Genomic DNA, 19,861 nt, shown 5'->3' with positions numbered 1-19,861 from the left:
AAAAGAGTGAAACTGGACCACTTTCTTTCACCATACACAAAAATAAATTCAAGATGGATTAGGGGCACCTGGCTGGCTCAGTCTGTAGAGTGTGCGACTCTTGATCTTGGGGTTGTGAGTTTGAGCTGCACGTTGGGTGTAGAGATTAAATAAATAAGTAAATGTATATATAAATAAAATAATTTTTTTTTAAAGAATCAAGAGTCACATGCTCTACCAACTGAGCCAGCCAGGTGTCCCTTATGTACTCTTTTGCTACGTTAGTATATTTTTCTCCTTTTTCATTAAAATTCTACGTGGACACAGATGAATGGACCAGAACAGAACGTTCAGAAATAGACACAAATAAATCGGAAATTTATTTATTTTTAAGATTTTTAAAAATTTATTTATTTGACAGAGAGCACAAGTAGGCAGAGCGGCAGGTAGAGGGAAAGGGAGAAGCAGGCTCCCCCCTGAGCAGGGAGCCCAATGCGGGGCTCGATCCCAGGAGCCTGGGATCATGACCCGAGCCTAAGGCAGCCGCTTAACCAACTGAGCCACCCAGGCGCCCCTAAATCGGGAATTTAATGTATCATAAGAGTGACACTTCAAATCAGTGTGGGAAAGATGGATTTTTCCCCCTATATGGTATATCCTATAAATATACTCCCACATGTGCAAGGACAACTGGTTAGCCATCTGAAAAAAAAAATATGTTGCATTCCTATTATATAACTTATACCAAAATAAATTTCAAATAGACCAAAGATTTAAATGTAAAAATTGAAACCCTAGTGCTAGAAGGAAAGACACAATTTTAAATATTCTCTGAGTGGGGAAAACCTTTCCAAGTCATAAAGAAGTCATTAAAGGAAGGACAGTGAACTACATAAAAATAGAAAACGTCTGCATGCACAAAGGAAAAATTATAAAGTTAAAACATAGAAGCGCTGGGTGTGGAGCCAGGAGACCTGGAAAGTCAGTATTTCAATTCAGCTGGCCCAGCTCTAAGTTGCTTCCATTTAAGACTTGGGGGAAAATATCCACTGTTCTCTACGGGAGGGGCCCTCCTTGAGGGCTCCCTGGTCTGGCTCTTGGTGAGGCCTTTTCCCTACAGTGAGACTACCCCCCAAGGCACCATATGCCCAAGTATAATTGGGGGGTCCCCCCTGGGCACTCCATCTCCAAATAGCCTTCCCTAACCACCTGCTTCTGGTGTCCCCAAGTCCAGCTTAGAGAGTCATACTTTGGGTAGAGATACCTTAGCTAAGAAAATACAAAGTATTGGAGAACTAATGCATTGAGTCTGGTGGGTTGTTTGTGGGCCATGAGCATTTCGGCCAAGGGCAGGTGAACCATGTGTCATGGGTGTATGGGAAGTGTGCCGGCCCAGGGGCATCGAGTTTGAGTAGGTCCCAGTTCCAGCGTTGACTTCCTGCCCAACCTCGGAGAAGTCAACCTTTCTTCCTGGGCCTCTTTTTTTCCCCCTCTGAACCAGGAAGTGGTTGGACTAAATGCTCTAGTTGGGTTCATTCATTCTACAAATGTGTGTTACGTACCTGCCAAATGCTGGGATACTGCTGTAATTGCTAGGGATACAGCAAGGGACAAACAGACAAAAGGCTCCGCCCTTGTGGAACTTACATGTTAGTGGGAGGATACCATCAACAAACAAGAAATATAATCATTAACTAAATTATTTAATATTTGGGAGGCATAAGTGCCTTAGGAAAACAAAAGCAGAGTAAGGGATATTCAGGATGTGTGTGGGTGTTGGGATTTAAAACGAGGGTACAGGGGCGCCTGGGTGGCTCAGTCGTTAAGGGTCTGCCTTCGACTCAGGTCATGATCCCAGGGTCCTGGGATTGCCCCTGCATCGGGCTCCCTGCTTGGCGGGAAGCCTGCTTCTCCCTCTCCCACTCCCCCTGCTTGTGTTCCCTCTCTCGCTGTCTCTCTCTCTGTCAAATAAATAAAATCTTTTAAAAAAGTAAAACATAGGGGCGCCTGGGTGGCTCAGTTGGTTGAGCGGCTGCCTTCGGCTCAGGTCATGATCCTGGAGTCCCGGGATCGAGTCCCACATCGGGCTCCCGGCTCAGCAGGGAGTCTGCCTCTCTCTCTGACCCTCCCTCTCTCATGCTCTCTATCTCATTCTCTCTCTCAAATAAATAAATAAAATCTTTAAAAAAAAAAAAAAAGTAAAACATAAAAAATAAAACGAGGGTACATGCTAGGCTACACCAAGAAGGTGACTTTTTTTTTTTAAAGATTTTATTTATTTATTTATTTATTTGAGAGAGAGAGAGAGCATGAGTGAGGGGGAGGCACAAAGAGGGAGGGAGAAGCAGACTCCCCGCTGAGCAGGAAGCCAGATGTGGGGCTCCATCCCAGGACCTGGAGATCATGACCTGAGCCAAAGGCAGATACATTAACCAACTGAGCCCCCCAGGCAGAAGGTGACATTTGAACAGAGATTTGAAGGCAATAGCCAACTGGGTATCTTGGGAAAGAACATTCCAGACAGAGGAAACAGCCAGTGAAAAGGCCCTGAGGCAGGAGTGTGCTTGACAAGTATGAGAAAAGCAAGAATGAGGTCAGACAGGTAATAGAATGGACAGTGGGGATAGATCATAGTAGGCCTTGTAGGCCCTTGCAAAATCTTTGGCTTTTAATCTATATGAGATGAAGAACTGTCGGGGGGTTTTATTTCTTTGTTTTAATATTTTATTTTTATTATTTATGTATAATAAATACATAGGGTAGAGGGTGAGGGAAAGAAAGAGGGAAAGAATATCAAGCAGACTCTGCACTGAGTGCAGAGCCCCACGCAGGGCTCAATCCCACACCCCTGAGATCACGACCTGAGCCAAAACCAAGAGTCGGACGCTTAGCCAACTGAGCCACCCAGGCACCTCTTAATATTTTATTTTTTTAGGGCAGTTTTAGGTTCATAGCAAATTTGAGCAGAAGATTCAGAGATTTTCCATACACCACCATCCCCACACATGCACAGCCTCATTGTTCACCCCCACCGCACCAGAGTGATACACCTGTTACAAGGACACATCATCACCCAGAGTCCATAGTTTCCAGTGGGGCTCACTCTTGTTGTTGCACATTTTATGGATTTGGACACGTGTATAATGCCACAAATCCACCATTCTAGTATCACACTGAGTATTTTCACTGCCCTAAAAATCCTCTGTGCTGTTGGAGGGCTTTGGGTGAAGCAATGTCCTGTGATCTTTTTTGGAATTCTGAGATCCTACTAAATTTGAGGAAAGAGTTAAGAGGGCTGCAGAACCAAGACTGTTGCCTATTTTGCCTTCCCGCCTCCTGCTGGTCCGAGGGCGGATATAAAGTTCCCAGGCCCCCCGCCCCCCCCCCCCCGCCCCGTCTCCGCCTCTGCGCGCGCCCTGCCTCGGTGGGAAGAATGAGGCTGCAGAACCCCGTCATTCCTCTAGGTGGTGCTGCCTCACACACAGGGACACCTCCCTGTTCCGGTGTGTTCCCAGAACGGCCAGCCCTTTCCCCGGGACCCTGTCGTGAAATCGCTCGGGAGTGGAGAAGATTGGAGAGGCCCTCCATCATCAGGGACATCCTCCAGCCTGCTCGCCCTCCTCTGGCAAATCCTCCCTGCTTTGTCAGGACTGCCGGGGGCCCCTGGAGCGAGGCCGACCCCCAAGCCCGTACCCTCATCTCGCCACTTCGGGGAGCAAAGAATGTGAACAACGAAGAGAGAGCCAGGGTCTTCTTTCCCTCTTTACGCTTCCGTGTACTTGTTCTTCAAGTCTAGATTGATACTCATGTTGACACTTAAACGTTGTCATGATGCTCACTCCGGAATATGAATTGAAGGAGGGGAGGAGCAAGGGTCACACGCATACGGGCACCTCGTATGTTGCTGCCGCCTGTGCTTTTGGAAAACGATTGCACCTGCTTCCCCTCCTGGAGTTGACCACCAGCTACACGGCCTTTCTAGCTAGAAACAAAGTACCCTCTTCACTACCTTCTCCTCCCTCTTTTATCTCTCACATCTGTCACCAAAACTGTCCGTTTTATCCTACGTAATGTCACAAATTCACCCCACCCCCCTTATGCACATCTTCACTGCCTTTGTATATCCCCAGGGTAGCAAGTATGAAAAGCGAAACGAGTCAAAGGGAAGAAGGCCAGTGTGTGAGGCAAGAGGGAAGGGTGGGGACTGTGGGGAACCCGAAAGAGTATCCGTGAAACCTGAGCCACATGCCCTTCTGTGGGGAGGCACACCCACGTGTGGCAAGTTGTTAAAAGCCAGAAATCTGTTGCTGTTTGTTGTTTTTAATGTGAAATGTACCAAGTTAATACTGGCAACTGATTTTTTTTTTTTTAATGTTTTAAACAATAAGTAGAACACCACAAGGGGCAAACAACACACCAGTGGTCCGAGTTTCGCAGGCAGCGGCCGATTTTTGACCACCGGTTTGAACCATCATCCTAGCTACGACTGCTGATTCGGCTTCTTCTACCAACTCAGGCCTCCCCCGTCTCTCACTTCCATGCATCTTGCTTGCGGCCTGCAGAGCATCTCCCCAGGCGCCAGGTCACACCAGTTCATTCCCACTGCTTGACGGCTCCCTTGGTGTGGTCCCCCCAGGTTACCCAGGAGACCGAGTGCAGACAATTGAGGCAGGCTGCCAGACTTCTCCCTCTCTGACTCCAGGCCCGCTCCCCTCCCCCGCACCGCGCTCTCCCTGGGCATACATCACTCCTTTGTTACCGGCCAAGGCCTCCCGCACACCTCTATTCAACCCTTTGTAACGTCTCTCCACGTATGTCTCCTGCTCTAGATGGCGATGGACGGCCATGGACGCAAGTGACCGCATCTTATTTGTCTGTGCTCTTGTGGGCCACCTGCCGCTCAGAAGGTAGCTGGCAAATATTTTTTTAATAAATTACAAAATGAATGAATGATGACTGTTAACCAAGTAAGGTAGAACTGTCTTAAGGATGTTTATTTTCCCACCCCATTTATACATAACTAAGACCTGAGCATCCTTTTGACAAAGACAGTTTTCTTCTTTCCCCTCATTGGCCCCCCAGCCCCCAGGGTGCAGAGGTGTTGAAGACAAGTGCTCTGGGAGCCAGGACAAGCTGCCCCCGCCCCTCCCGCCTGCCTCTTCTTACGGGCAGGTCCCTGGAGTCTCTGGGGCTTCCTTAATCCTCTTTCTCTTGAGTTTTGTTTTGTGAGGAAGTTTCCTTAGAGGACCTGAAAAGGGAAAGTGACACAGTCCTGATAACATGAGCAGTAAGAGAATCTCAGCCTGTAACGTGTCAGGGGGCGTAGTAGGGACAGAAAGGAAGAACGACAAAATCTTATCTTCACTTGCAACCTCTGTGCCTTCCTCTTTTCCCACAGAAACCCTGTGGTGGAGGAAGACTGTATCACCCCGATTTACAGATGAGGGATCTCACCCAAGCGCAGAGCCCACCCTGCCCAAAGCCTTAGGCAAGAGAGGGGCAGAGTCAGGACTAGACCACATTTCTTGACTCTGAGCCCTCCCCACACCCATCCCAGATTTCAGGCCCTGGCTCCCAGAACTTGGCTGCCGGATGGTTTGCCAACCCCCTGCCATCTTTTTACTTAAAAACTGCCTTATGAACATGGTGCCAAAGAAACACCAGGTGGGTTACCTTTAATATCACAGATGGACTCAGTGATTGACCAGAGCCCGTTCATGGTGGGTCCAGCAGACAGCATGTGCTTTGTCATATAACACAAGGTGAAGAGCACAACCTTGTCTGGAGCCCAGGCAAACAAATATTTAACAGGACTTCATCAGGACTTTTGATCTGCAGTCCTGTTTATGCACAGAGGAACAAGCTTAAAAAAATGCCAAAAGGAAGCAACAAGTGTCAAAAGTGGGACATTCTGCAGAACAATGGCCTGATCTCTTCAACAAGTCAGGATGTGAAAAAGGGGATTTTATTGGGTTCAAAGAGATGGAAGAGACATGACCAGGTGCAATGATGCATGAGTGGGAAATCAGTGCAAGAAAGGTCTTGGACTACTGGGAAAATTTGAATAAGAAGTACTTAATCCAACAATTAGATGAAACGAAAACGTTGGCATGGAATGCTGACCTAATTAACTGAAAAAAGCAAGTTCCAATCAAAATCCTATACGCAGTGAGATCTCATTTGGCTAAAATACATGTATTAATATGTATAAAAAACATCTGGAGGGGCGCCTGGGTGGCTCAGTTGGTTAAGCAACTGCCTTCGGCTCAGGTCATGATCCTGGAGTCCCGGGATCGAGTCCCGCCTCGGGCTCCCTGCTCGGCGGGGAGTCTGCTTCTCCCTCTGACCCTCCCCCCTCTCATGTGCTCTCTCTCAAATAAATAAATAAAATCTTAAAAAAAAAAAAACATCTGGAAAGTGCTAGCAGTAGGGAGGACAATGTGATGTTTATATTTTATTTTTGCTTATCGGTATCACCTTATTTTCTATGCTACACTTATGTTTGTAGGAATAAAATGTTATTTTAAGAATTACATAAAAGCCAATGTTCTTGATCCACCATCCAAGGCTTTTTCCTATTACCCCTCGTCCTGCACTTCTCCAACCTGCTCTTCCATTCACCTCCAGGCCCAGACTGTCTGCTAATTGCCCTTCACCTCTGCACACACCTTTCCTTCCTCTCTTTCCCTCCCTTACTCCACTACCCCTCCTCCTCTTCCCTTTCTTTAAAGCCTGTCCCAGAATTACCTCCTCCAGCCAGCCTGTCCTACCTTTTGCCCTATGGCCTCAGATGGCTCATTTGTAAAAGGGGGGTGATAATACCCATCTGAGGATGCCGCAGGGGTTAGGGTTAGGAGAAATAAGGATACCAATCCCCTGGTATGGAAGAGGCTGGCCCCAAAGCCCAGAGCCCACTTTCCTTATCTGATTCATGAACTGCGTGGCCTAAATCATCTTCATGATGGGCTGGCCTTCATTCCATTGGATATTTTGCTTCCTCAATTTAAACTATAGGCACCAGGGCCAAGGGCCATCACAGAGCCCAAACAGGGCTCTGGGCCTCAGTAATTGCCCGACTCACCCCCACTGCCCCTGCCCCATTCTCCCTCCTGCTCTCCACTCGGGGCAGCTGTGACTGGTGGACGAGGCCCCGAGCGCCACGGGCCTGCATCAGTCCCAGCCGGCCTGACCCTCAGAGGAACACCTGGGGCCAATTTAGGACCACACGTGGAGATCCTAGGCCACTCTGTTCGCCTTCACTTGCTCCCCCAGTAGCAAAGCAAGAACAGCTAACTGTGGTCCCAGAAGCCGGATCCAGAAGGGAGAGGGGTAAGTGGCTCCTACATCTCTTTGTACCTCAGTGCACAGGAGGGGCCTTCATAGCTTCCAGCCTTGGCTGGGACCCCCTCACTGAAGAGTCTCTGTCCAGAGGGCCAAGCAGTGCAGTCGTGGCAGAGACCAAGGCTGCTGGGAAGGCCCATCCCAGGCCATCTGACTCGACTTTCCCCCCACTGTGGGAATGAACCACTTCCTTAGTCCAACGCCCAGAGCAGGCTTCCCGCCTCTGCTTGGACACCTCCTGGGAGTCCCCACTCCTGACTGCTAGAGACGGTCTCTGCTTCTACTCCTATGGGCAAGTGGCTTCGTTTAAACTGTTCATTGAAAAACGCAGGATCCCAAACTGTGTGCATCATGAGATCTCCGCAGGGAAATCATGCAGAACGCTCAGGGGAGACACACCAAACCCTTTACTGGTCATGGCCTTGGGGGATGGGTGATTTTCCTCTCTCCTGTTTTACACTTATCTATACATTTCAAACTTTCTATAAGTGGCCCCGCAGGGAGGGGGACAAAAAAGAGAAAAGAAGAAAGTGCAGAAGGGGAAGGAAACATGGACCGAGAGAGAAGTGTGGGGTTAAAGGGAAGATGGGAAGGGAGGCTGTCGCTGCCCCCCACCTAAGGGCATTACCTTTCCCGCCCGGGCCCCGGGGTGCTGGCTCCGCCAGCAGGGAGGCCTCTCGGCCGGGCGCCTGCATCTTGGACAGCCTCTCCTTCATGCAACTGATGTTGTTCTGCAGGCCCCACGCACTGCACAGCTTGGGCAGACTGTCCTCCCGGTCGGCCAGCAAGGAGCTCTCCGGGGCGTCCAAGGGGCAGAACGCCACCTGCGATGGGCCCATAATGTTGAGGAGAGCGTGGGGAAGAGAGGGCCCCACGTTCCAGAGCCCCAGCCCTGCCCCCGTGAGGAAATGACTGCGGTCTGGCTGCAACTCACCCCCCTGCCTAGCCAGCAGGAGGCACGAGTCACAGATGGGGGAGAGGAAGGACCGTGGGGACACTGAGACCGGGATGCCAACCGTCTCTTCTTGGGTGCTTCTTTACTTGGATATATGTCCTCCATCTCTTTTTAGAGTTATATATAGTGTCTTTTTAAATTTGCTTTGAGTTTTTATTTAAATTCTAGTTAACATAGTGTAATATTGGTTTCCGGAGTAGAATTTAGTGATTCGTCACTTCCATACAACACCCAGTGCTCCTCATAACAAGTGCCCTCCCTACTCCCCATCACCCAGCTGGCCCACCCCCCGCCCACCTCCCTCCAGCAACCCTCAGTTGCTATAGTTCTCTCTGGCTCTATAGTTAAGAGTTCTCCATAGTTAAGAGTCTCTTATGATTTGCTTCCCTCTCTCTTTTTTCCCCTTCTCCTATGTTCATCTGTTTTGTTTCTTAAATTCACGTGAGTGAAAGCATGTGGTATTTGTCTTTCTCTGACTTATTTTGCTCAGCATAATACACTCTAACTCCATCCACGTCACTGCAAATGGCAAGATTTCATTCTTTTTGATGGATGATATATATATATATCATATCTTCTTTATCCATTCATCAGTCAATGGACGTTTGGGCTCTTTCCATAATTTGGCTATTGTTGATAATGCTGCTATAAACATCGGGATGCACGTGCCCCTTCAAATCAGTATTTTTGTAACCTTTGGGTAGATACCTAGTCGTGCAATTGCTGAGTCATAAGGTAGTTCTATGTTTAACTTTTGGAGGAACCCCCATACTGTTTTCCACAGTGGCTGCAGAAAGTGTTAGGAGGGTTCCTTTTTCTCTGCATCCTCACCAACACCTGTTGTTTCCTGTATTGTTGATTTTAGCCATTCTGACAGGTGTGAGGTGGCATCTCATTGTAGTTTTGATTCCTATTTCCCTGATGATGAGTGATGTTGGGCATCTTCTCATGTGTCTGTTGGCCTAGAGTTATTAGTGCCTTATGCATTTGTTTGTAATGAAACAGTGGCATTTGTTTTAAAGTCCTTGGCAAAATTAAAGTTGAGAGCCTAGAAATATCTTTTGAAATTTTCCTGGCCAGTGAAATCCAGGAATCACTAAAATGACAACACCTCATATTCAGAGGAGGATTCCCTGAAATGATCCACCCATTCATGTTCAGAGGAAGAAACAGAGACCCAAGGGGGAAGGGGTTGGGTTAAAGCTGCGTAGCTAGAGTGGGGTGGGGTGCCATAGTTAGAGCAAGGCTTTCCCCTGAGCCAGATTACGTTTGAACCCGGCTCTTCCCCCCACTGGCTATGTGGTCTGGGTCATGTTACTTTACCTCTCTGCATCTGGCATCTTCATTTACACACTGTGGACAGTAATTGTAATTACCATGTAGGGTTACTTTTGAAGATTATAGGAGGGAACATAAAGGGCCTGGCACATAGAAACTGTTACCTATGATTCTTATTTTGAACCAGTGATTCCCAAAGGGTGCTCTGTGAACTCTTGGGGACCCCTGAAATATTTTGACCCCGCTGACCCCCTGAAAAGTGAGGTCTACTCAAAGTGCAAGAGAGAAACCAATGGATTCTAATGAACCTAGTGTGAAAAGGTCATTGATACAAATCTGAGAAAGCTACATACTGTATGATTCCAACTGATGACATTCTGGAAATACTGAGACAGTAAAAAGATCAGTGGTTGCCAGGAGTTTGGAGGGAAAGGATGGAGGGATGAATATGTGGAGCACAGGGTTTTTACGGCAGTGAAACTATTCTGTACGATACTGGAACGGTGGATACATGTCAGTAAGCATTTGTCAAAACCTATAGGGTGGCTCAGGTCATGATCCCAGGGTCCTGGGATGGAGCCCCGCATCGGGCTCCCTGCTTGGCAGAGGGCTTCTCCCTCTCCTCCCCGCTCGTGCTCTCTCTCCCTCTCTGTCTCTCTCTCTCTCAAATAAATAAATAAAATCTTAAAAAAAACCACCTAGCATGTACAACACAAAGAGTGGGCCCTAATATAAAGTATGGACATTATTTAGTTAATAATGTGTCATAAATAATGTGTCAATACTGGCTTAGTGATGGTAATAAATGTACCTCTCTAATGCAAAATGCTAATAACGAGGGAAACAGGAGGGGTTAGTATACGGGAAATCTCCGCACTTTCCACACAAAGTTTCTGTAAACCTAAAACTATATATATATATATAGAGAGAGAGAGAGAGAGAGAGAGACATTCATTGATATGGTTTCAGATTCCACATTACTAATAAGTAGCTGCCACTTGTTGGGTTTTTGTGTGGTGTCAAAGAAAAATATCCATGACTATCTGAAAATGCTAGTAAAATACTCTTTTCTCTAACTATACATCTGTACAGGCTGGGTTTTCTTCACGTACTTTAACCAAGTCACATATCATAAGACACTGCAAAAACAGCTCTTTTCCATTAAGCCAGACACTAAAGAGATTTGCGAAAATGTCAAACAATGCTACTCTTCTCACTACATTTTTTTGTTTTGAAAAATATAGCTATTCCTTGTAAAAATTATTTATGTTAAAATGTAATGGGCTCCTTGTTTTTATTTTTAAATGGATTAGTGAGTACATATTTTGAATTTTTTCTTTAGTTTTAATTTTAAAGATTTTATTTATTTATTTGGCACAGAGAGAGAGAGACAGCAAGAGAGGGAACACAAGCAGGGGGAGTGGGAGAGGGAGAAGCAGGCTTCCCGTGGAGCAGGGAGCCCGATGCGGGGCTCGATCCCAGGACCCTGGAATCATGACCTGAGCCGAAGGCAGACGCTTAACGGCTGAGCCACCCAGGCACCCCTAGTTTTAATTTCTAATAGGGCAAATATCAATAGCTATAACCTACATAAACAAATGCTTTTGGGGCTTCTCAATAGCTTTTTAAGAGGGTGAACATGACTTGAGTCCAAAATGTTTGAGAGTCACTGTTTTTGAACAAAGCCAGGCCAGGCTCTGTCTGATAGTCCTCCTTCCCCAAGCTGGCTGTGCCTCTCTGCATGGCTTCTACCAACCCCACTCATAGCCTCTCAGGAATGTCCCTGCACCTGTTAACATCGGAGTGTGGGTGTGGAGAGTGAAGAAATACCAAGAACTTGAAGCTGAGCCTCTGCCCTCTTCAGCCCCACTTTGCCCCCTGTCGGGGGTAAAGGTAGGAGCAGTGGGGTCTCCCTGAGGCAGTGAGTGTGGAAACAAGTCGAGGGATGCTGGCGGTATCAGAGGGCCCCCTCAGCCCCAGGCCTCCCCCCCCCACAATCCAAGAACACACCAGCCAACCCTCAGCTGGGCCCGGGAGGAGCTTTCCTGAGCGCCTCACCAGGAACTTGGCCGTCTGGTTGCTCTTGGTGTACTTGTAAAGCCTGCGAAGCTGTCTCGCCTCTAATTCCGAGAAGAGAGAAACAAATCGCCAGAGCATCCTGCAGGGGAGAAACCAAGGCTGAGGGAGGCAGAGCACAGCCCCTCTCCCTTCAGCATCTATCTTGTGTCCATGACCCACTCAGGGAGAAATGGACCACATCCTGCTTCCTTGGATTTGGTCAGGGACATGGAGAGGTGGGCATTTGCTAAACCTTGAGTACCCCATCCTGGTGATGGACACCCACACCACACAGCAGTTGTTTAATCAGAGGTCATTCTCCACAGGGTCAGGAGAGTTCTTTGTCCACTGCCTGTGCAAGCTGCCATGAATCAGTGCTGCCCTGAATAACTAGAGGCCCCTGTTCTCTCCACCCCTCCTTCACCATGCTCACTCCAGGATCCTCACTCTTTCACATAAAGGTGAAGGACTCAGGGATCTTGACTGAGGTGTGTCCTTGAATGGGGGGGTGGCAGGGCCCAGGAGTGGGTATAGTGGGAAGGGCAAGAAGGCTGCCCTACTTCCTCCAGTGCTTGATTTCCCAGGTTCGGCAGTAGTGCTGCAGAAAGGTGTTGATGTGGTCCCCTAGGACCACCAGGCTCTGCTTCATGTACTTCAGCTTCTTCTTCTGGGGAAGGTCCCTGGGCAGGTGCAACTTTCGCAGGAACTTCTTCAGTGGCCTTAGATATTCTTTACACTGAAGAGGCAACAGGTGAATTGAGCGACCATAGGAGAAAAGAAGAGGCAGATGGGTAGCCCCAAGTAACCAGCAGCCCTTATGGGCCAGGAAGTGTTAAGTGGGTTAAGTAAGGAGGCTCTCGTCAAGGTCTTACTTGACATGACAAGTGGGACAGTGAGGCCTGCCAATTTCTGACCCAGGTCTCCTGGCCTGGAGGAGGGACAGGGTCCCTTACTCACAATTTTGAAGGTGTCCTGGTCCAGGCCCTTGGCATGGCGTACAAGTGAGTCTCCGGTGGGCATGGTGCCGGAACCCTTCTCCAAGCAGGGTACACCCATCACCTGGGAGGAGGCAGGGTGCCGCGGTCAGCTGGGGAGCTCCTGAGGGGCAATTCGAGGCAACCAGTGGTCCAAACTCCAACCAAAGCCCTTCTCCGTTTTCCCTAGGACCTCTTCCTTGGCCCAGCCCTGAGGCGAGTAAGCCCTCAGCAAAGAAACCCATCCCTGAAGATCCCTGCTTAGAAAACCTAGAATGCCCTGCCCATTTCTTTTATAATCATTAGAGCACAGTATTGTAGCTAATTTTGCAAAGCACTTGATAAACATGAACTCATTTTATTCTCCCACAAATTCTGTAAGGTGAGGTATCATTATCCCTGATTACGGATGAGAACACTTTGAGGCACCAAGCGATTTAAGGGACTCCTTGGGGGAATGAGCAGGGAGTCATTCACTCATTCATTCAGCAAACATTTATTGAGTGCCTAAGTCCCAGGCCCACCTCCAACCCTCAGCATCAAGGCGCAATAATGAGCACTCCGAAAAGCATGTGACAGTGATGGTAATGAGAAGCTCTCTGACAGCAAACGTGGGGCCAAAAACAAAAACAAAACAAAACTGAAAATTAATGAAGACAGAGTGACTATGAAATAATACTTGAAGTCAGAGCACAGGATTAGATTAGATTAGAGGCAAAAGCCTCTCGGAAAAGTGAGCATTAATTCCTGCCTGTGTTCAGGAAGACCCAGGCCCAGACCACTCTGAAGGCGGAGACCAGGGAGAGGGTGGAAGGGAAACGGAGAGCGTATGGAACCGAGGCTCCTCCAGGCCCCAGAGCGAGGGGACTCCGGCGGGTCGGCTCCATAAACACACCAGTGCCACCACACAACCAAGCACAAAGACCAGAACTCAAGTGTGCACACACACGCACACACACGGATGAGCGCTTGTCTCCACAACCAACAATCATCTTGCCAGGAATGTATGTCTTTGAATGAGTTAACCTTCTCTTGCTCTTTCCGGCTCCTGCTAGCTCATGTACATCGCCATTTTCCCTTCTTCTTCTCTTCCCTGAATCTCATGTTCTCTGCTTTCCAAGACCAGCCCTTCAAGGACCCTCCGTTCTTCCCTCCCTCGCCTCCCTAGCCCCATTTCACCTCGTTTAGTGGCTTGTCCCCTTCAGCCCCTTGCCCATCGGAGGCCTCCATCGCAACAGGTGCACTGGCGGCCTCCAGAGTGGCCCTCGTTATGTCCCCTCAGGCTTCTGACCTACTGCTTCTGTGACCTGAGTGTCTCAGGGAGTGGGCAGGTTGACTCCAGAACTCGGAGCAAAACCATGGCAACCGCCAACACAGAGCCTAGCTCCCCTGCCCCTCCCATGCCCTCGTTCTTGGGGGTGGCCACCAGCCACCTCCTTCAACAGGGAACAGAACTCGGGAAGCGAGCAAGATGTGCCGAGTAGACCCAGGACTTTGTCAGAGCTCAGCGCTGGCCAGGTGGGGCTGTAACCCCTTTTCCCAGGAGAGCCGTCAGATGCCGGTGATTGTGACCCCTGCTAAGAGCTTTGGAGTCCCTTTCCTGCGTGTGTATCGCTGATGACTCCTCGGTTATGCCGTGGGCTCCCCGTGATGAGGGCCATGGGTTATAACGTTTCTTTCTGGCTTGGGGACAAAGGTCTAGAGGGTGCCCGGAGAGAATGGCATACAGCAAGCCTCTCCTGCGACGGATCTCCTCTTCTGTTCCTCCGTAGCCTCCGGGGAGCCAGTAAGCCAGTTGTGTTGGGCGATGGTTAAGCGGTGGTTGCGTTCTTAGGGAGGGTGCAAAAAATACAAGCTACCATGTAATATGATCTCAACTGAGCCTCGCAAGGTGGGTACCGCAGTGGCCCCATTTCACAGAAGAGGAGCCGAGACGCAGAGAGGTCCGGTGACTTGCCTTAGGGCCGCGGCCACTAAGTGGGGCGCGGGGCTTTCGGTCGGATCCGGACCGCTCTAGCCTTTCCCACCCGCGCCGCCCTCCGGGGATCCGAGGCCGCGAGAGGCATTGCTGCTGCCGGGGTCCCGGCGCCTGCCTGGCCGGCTCGGCCCGGAAGCGCTCGGAGGTGCGGGGTCCCAGCCGCGACCTCGCCCCTGACTCGGCCCGGCGCCCGCTCCGACCTCCAGCGGCGCACGGCGGGGTTCGGCGCTGATGGGACCCGTGCAGCCTCCGCTTACTCAACGTGCATCTTCTTCCTGGGACGCTGAGCTCCACGTCCTGGCCCTTGCCCGCGTGTCCTCTAGGCCCGGGGTCCCCCCCCCCCACCGCTGCAGCCCCCAGTCCATACTGCCCACTTCCTCCCTTGCCCTCGCCGGCACCCGGTCCGACCACCGTGGCCAACGGAGCCGGGCTGGGAGCCCCGCCCCGCCCCGCCCCGCCCCGCCCCGCCCCGCGAAGTCGTGCCAGGCCTCCCTCTCGCCATCTGGCGGCGGTACCCGCACGCGACAGGGACTCTGTGGCTGAGGACATGCTAGGGGAATGTGGCTCCCCTCCAAACTGGAAAGCCTGTCGTGTTTGAGCATTAATCCAGGACTACTTTGCGGCTATTAAGAAGGAAATGGTATTGGCAAGAGTAAGGGAAAGGGGCTCTCTCATACACTTCTCCTGGGAACAATGCAGAATGTTAAATGCACCTTCCCTTTGGCCCACAAATTCTACTTCTAGGAGTTGGTCCTAAGGAAAGATGATGTGTGCATAAGGACTGTTACAATGGTGACAATTTGGAAACAATTGAAGTGTCATCAGTAGGAAAGGGTAAATAAACTGTGGAACACCAATACTTAAAAATACTACTCTATTAAATAGTAAATAAAATTAATTAGGGGCGCCTGGGTGGCTCAGTCGGTTGAGCGTCTGCCTTCGGCTCAGGTCATGATCCCGGGGTCCTGGGATCGAGCCCCGCATCGGGCTCCCTGACCAGCGGGAAGCCTGCTTCTCCCTCTCCCACTCTCCCTGCTTGTGTTCCCTCTCTCGCTGTGTCTGTCTCTGTCAAATAAATAAACAAAATCTTAAAAAAATTTTTTTAATATTTTACTACTGAAATACTATTATTAAAATATTACTCTATATCTACATAATACTAATTAAAATTTTTTTAAATTACTACTTTATATTTAATGAGGTGGAAAACAAGAACTAAAACAGCATGTGTGGTATGATTCCATTTTTGAAAGTATGTATTTATATATGCATAGAAAAAAGTCTTGAAGGATACACTTCAAAATATAAAGGTTGAGGGGTGCCTGAGTGGCTCAGTCGTTAAGCGTCTGCCTTCGGCTCAGGTCATGATCCCAGGGTCCTGGGATCGAGCCCCGTATCGGGCTCCCTGCTCGGCGGGAAGCCTGCTTCTCCCTCTCCCGCTCCCCCTGCTTGTATTCCCTCTCTCGCTGTGTCTCTCTCTGTCAAATAAATTAATAAAGTCTTTTTAAAAATAAAATAAAATAGAAATAAAATAAAAAATAAAATAAGAATAAAAAATGATTTTTAAAATAAGAATTTTAGGGCGCCTGGGTGGCTCAGTCGTTAAGCGTCTGCCTTCGGCTCAGGTCATGATCCCAGGGTCCTGGGATCAAGCCCCACATCGGACTCTCTGCTCAGCGGGAAGCCTGCTTCTCCCTCTCCTGCTACCCCTGCTTATGTTTCCTCTCTCGCTGTGTCTCTCTCTGTCAAATAAATAAATCTTTAAAAAAATATATAAAGGGCGATTTTTCACCTTTTTTGCATATTGTCTGCATTTCTAAAACTAATGAATATGCTTTACATTTACAGTCAGGAAAAAAAGGGAGAGCTGAGTCTTTTTAAAAGTTACTCATAAGGAATAAATAACATCATTAAAAATGTTATATAATGCTAAGATTAAAAACACAAACCAAAAGAGTATTACATTATAGCTCTGAGAAGCCAACATGAATATGGACCAAGACTGGAAGAAAACAGTAGAAAAAAGAAACAAGGAATTGAACACAAATATAGATATTATATATCTATTCCTCCCCCTGCCCCAAATAATATTTACAATTCAAAAGGGGGAAGTAAGTCAGAACCTCAAAGTTTATCTGTCCCTGCCTGCTCCCTCATCTCACTCCACTTCTCCTTTTCCCTCCCAGAGCCTCTAACAAGTCCTAGACTCTGGATGCCTGCCCTGTTCCCATAATGGTTTTATTATCAGCCATAGGGAGTAGCCTGAAAAGAAAATTGAGCTTACCCGCAGCTAGGAATAATGACTCAACACTCAACATAAAAACAAAAATCCATTGCCTTTGGGAGACATTCTTCAAAATCCAATTGGTTAGCATAAAATGACATTATAGGGCAAGTCAACTCATTGAACTGAGTCACTCATCCAATATTTAATTTAAAAAAACTCTATGTGCCATGTACTTCAGGCAGGTGGGGTGAAGGTGAGGGTGAGGATGTTAATTTGTTCACCCTCCACTCTATGCAGGTTGGCATATTCCTTAATGGTATAGGCTGGTTTCATAATCATTATGGCTCACCCCTACCCTCTAGTGACAAAAATCTTGTTGTATGTCCTAAATTCAGGGGACAGGGAAAATGACTCTTGGCCTCTACTGCCTACACTTCCTCTCATAGACTTGAAGATCTTTCCATCTCTCTCCCTGGGTTAAACAGTGACTCAGAGACTTTTAATTCCCTTAAAGAACTCTCTCTCTATCCCTTTTTTTTTTATTAAAAAATTTTTTTAAAAAGATTTTATTTATTTGACAGAAAGAGACACAGCGAGAGGGGGAACACAAGCAGGGGGAGTGGAAGAAGGAGAAGCAGGCTTCCCACTGAGCAGGGAGCCCCATGTGGGGCTCGCTCCCAGGACCCAAGGATCATGACCTGAGCTGAAGGCAGATGCTTTTCTTTTTTTAAGATTTTATTTATTTATTTGAGAGAGAGAATGAGATAGAGCGAGCATGAGAGGGAGGAGGGTCAGAGGGAGAAGCAGACTCCCCGCTGAGCAGGGAGCCCGATGCGGGACTTGATCCCAGGACTCCAGGATCATAACCTGAGCCGAAGGCAGACGCTTAACTGACTGAGCCACCCAGGCGTCCCTCTTTTTTTTTTTTTTTTTTTACGATTTTATTTATTTATTTGACAGAGCACAAGCAGGGGAAGCAGCAGGCAGAGGGAAAGGGAGAAGCAGACTCCTCCCCGAGCAGGGAGTCCGATGCGGGGCTCGATCCCAGGACCCTGGGATGATGATCTGAGCTGAAGGCAGATGCTTAATGACTGAGCCACCCAGGTGCCCCTTTATCCCTTTCTTTAATAAGAAACCCAAGGGTATCTTAGCATTGCCAAAAGAAACCCCTTGATCTTGTTCTAAATTATCCAATTAGAATTGTATCAAGTCTCCAAGAAAAGGAGGGCCATTTAAATTCCCACCGTAGCTGGAGTGCTGGGTCTGGAGGAAATGTGACAGTTTCTGGCTGAGGGCCAAGGCATCCCTAATCCAAGGCCACGAGGTGTTCTATCACTGCCTAAGGCAAAGTCTCTTAACATGGGGTCCACTGATAGGCCTGAGAGAATCAACAAACCCATTGAAACTTTTAACTAGCAAGTTAAGGTCTCAGTGCCTTCATCAGGTAGTCAGAGAGGTCTATAGCCTAAAGAAGTTAAGAACCTAAGGGTGTAGACCTTCTTCTGAGCCATGGTTTTTCAGATGGGTCTTTAAATCTGAGCTCAGGGAAACCCGCAAATGGAGGTCGTGTGAGAAATGCCAGAAACACAGTTAATCTGGAGAGAAACAGGATAAAGGAAGAAGGCGAGGGGCTTTTCGGTCTAACTAACCATATTCCAGACCAGACCCAAGAAACCAGCGACTAAGGAGAAGGCCACTGAGATCCTTGAGCATGTCCAGTAAAGGTGATATACCTCACCCGCTGCGAGCAGCCTGCACCCATCCCTCACCAGCGGGAACGAAGCTCCCTCTGCACTAATCCAAGGGTGAGAGCCTGTCGTCAGGACAGAGTCTACAGGCGTGACACCTTTCCCTCTCACCCTGGCAGGACATAGGCACATCTCTGCATGCTGATCAGGAGCATCTGTTCATCTCCTCTCCTCTCAAAATAGTTCTCAAAAATATTTGGTACTTTTTCCTTCACTCCTATCTGCTATTTACTGTAGTTTTCCATTTATGGAGCCCTGGTTTAATTTCACTTTTTTTTTAATAGCAATGTTTTAATTTGGGCTTTATGGGCTCTAAAAATATCTTGTCAGGATATCAAAAGTAACACCACAGAATGGCAAACTTTAACTTCAGAGCATATTTCTAAACAATTTAATGATATGCAAGCTTCTGAGATGGTGTTAAATTGCTGGGCCTAATGATTTCCACTTGCCTCTCTCTGGAAAGTGTTCTTTCCTAAGATGGGAGGCAGAGAGATGCTCAGGAGAAAATTGTATGGTCAACGAATATTGGAGCTGGGAAGGATTTTGGAGAGGAAAAATGCCACCCCTATATTTGCTACAAGTTGGGTGGGAGGCATGGGGTGGCGGGGTGATAGACATTGGGGAGGGTATGTGCTATGGTGAGTGCTGTGAATTGTGCAAGACTATTGAATCACAGACCTGTACCTCTGAAACAAATAATACATTATATGTTAAAAAAAAAAAAAAGAAGATAGTAGGAAGGGAAAAATGAAGGGGGGTAATCAGAGGGGGAAATGAACCATGAGAGACTATGGACTCTGAGAAACAAACTGAGGGTTCTAGAGGGGAGGGGGGTGGGAGGATGGGTTAGCCTGGTGATGGGTATTAAAGAGGGCACGTTCTGCATGGAGCACTGGGTGTTGTGCACAAACAATGAATCATGGAACACTACATCAAAAACTAATGATGTAATGTATGGGGATTAACATAACATAATAAAATAAAAAAAATTTGCAAGTCCTGCAAGTTGTCCCCAAAGGACTTACTCTCACCGTCTCTCCTTCAGGGCACCATAGTTGTACCCCCTGCCTTTGGCCTAGATTTGGTGGTACTGGGGGGCTAATCTCAGGTTTTCCAGACTGAGAAAAATTCCGATGAGAAAAATCACCTCACCTTGGACTTTCAGAATCAGAATTTCCCAGGAGGGCCTGGGAATCAATACTTTGATATGTCCAAGGCACTTATCATTAGGCAAACTTGGAAGATGCTGTGTGGTGAGGTGAATCCCGAATTGGCCCTTGTTTAAACTGAATTGGGTAAATTATGGACTCTCCAGTGTTG

General features: G+C 48.1%; 1 protein-coding gene across 1 annotated transcript; it reads right to left on the bottom strand.

Moving 5' to 3' along the window:
- Window positions 1-5,141: 5,141 nt before the first annotated feature.
- Window positions 5,142-14,896, bottom strand: CHCT1 (CHD1 helical C-terminal domain containing 1). Its single transcript, XM_045888112.2, has 6 exons — window positions 13,765-14,896; window positions 12,569-12,670; window positions 12,172-12,347; window positions 11,612-11,711; window positions 7,949-8,144; window positions 5,142-5,227 (listed from the first exon to the last, which is right to left on the bottom strand). Exons 1-6 carry the CDS (start codon window positions 13,813-13,815, stop codon window positions 5,142-5,144), a joined length of 711 nt encoding a protein of 236 aa, XP_045744068.1. The 5' UTR covers window positions 13,816-14,896.
- Window positions 14,897-19,861: the final 4,965 nt, after the last annotated feature.

This window comes from Mirounga angustirostris, unplaced genomic scaffold (assembly GCF_029215605.1).
Source record: "Mirounga angustirostris isolate CCGP_5_RB_7025 unplaced genomic scaffold, mMirAng1.0.hap1 SCAF_17, whole genome shotgun sequence".
In the NCBI taxonomy this organism is placed as follows: Eukaryota; Metazoa; Chordata; class Mammalia; order Carnivora; family Phocidae; genus Mirounga; species Mirounga angustirostris.
This window is presented reverse-complemented; position numbering and strand designations above follow the sequence as displayed.

Excerpts from the sequence above, each read along its gene's own strand:
- CHCT1 (XM_045888112.2), bottom strand. The coding sequence starts at position 13,815 with ATGGAGGCCTCCGATGGGCAAGGGGCTGAAGGGGACAAGCCACTAAAC. Across the intron at positions 12,348-12,568 it reads ACCAGGACACCTTCAAAATT|TGTAAAGAATATCTAAGGCC; the intron begins GTGAGTAAGGGA and ends TTGCCTCTTCAG. Across the intron at positions 8,145-11,611 it reads ACCAGACGGCCAAGTTCCTG|GTGGCGTTCTGCCCCTTGGA; the intron begins GTGAGGCGCTCA and ends GGCCCATCGCAG.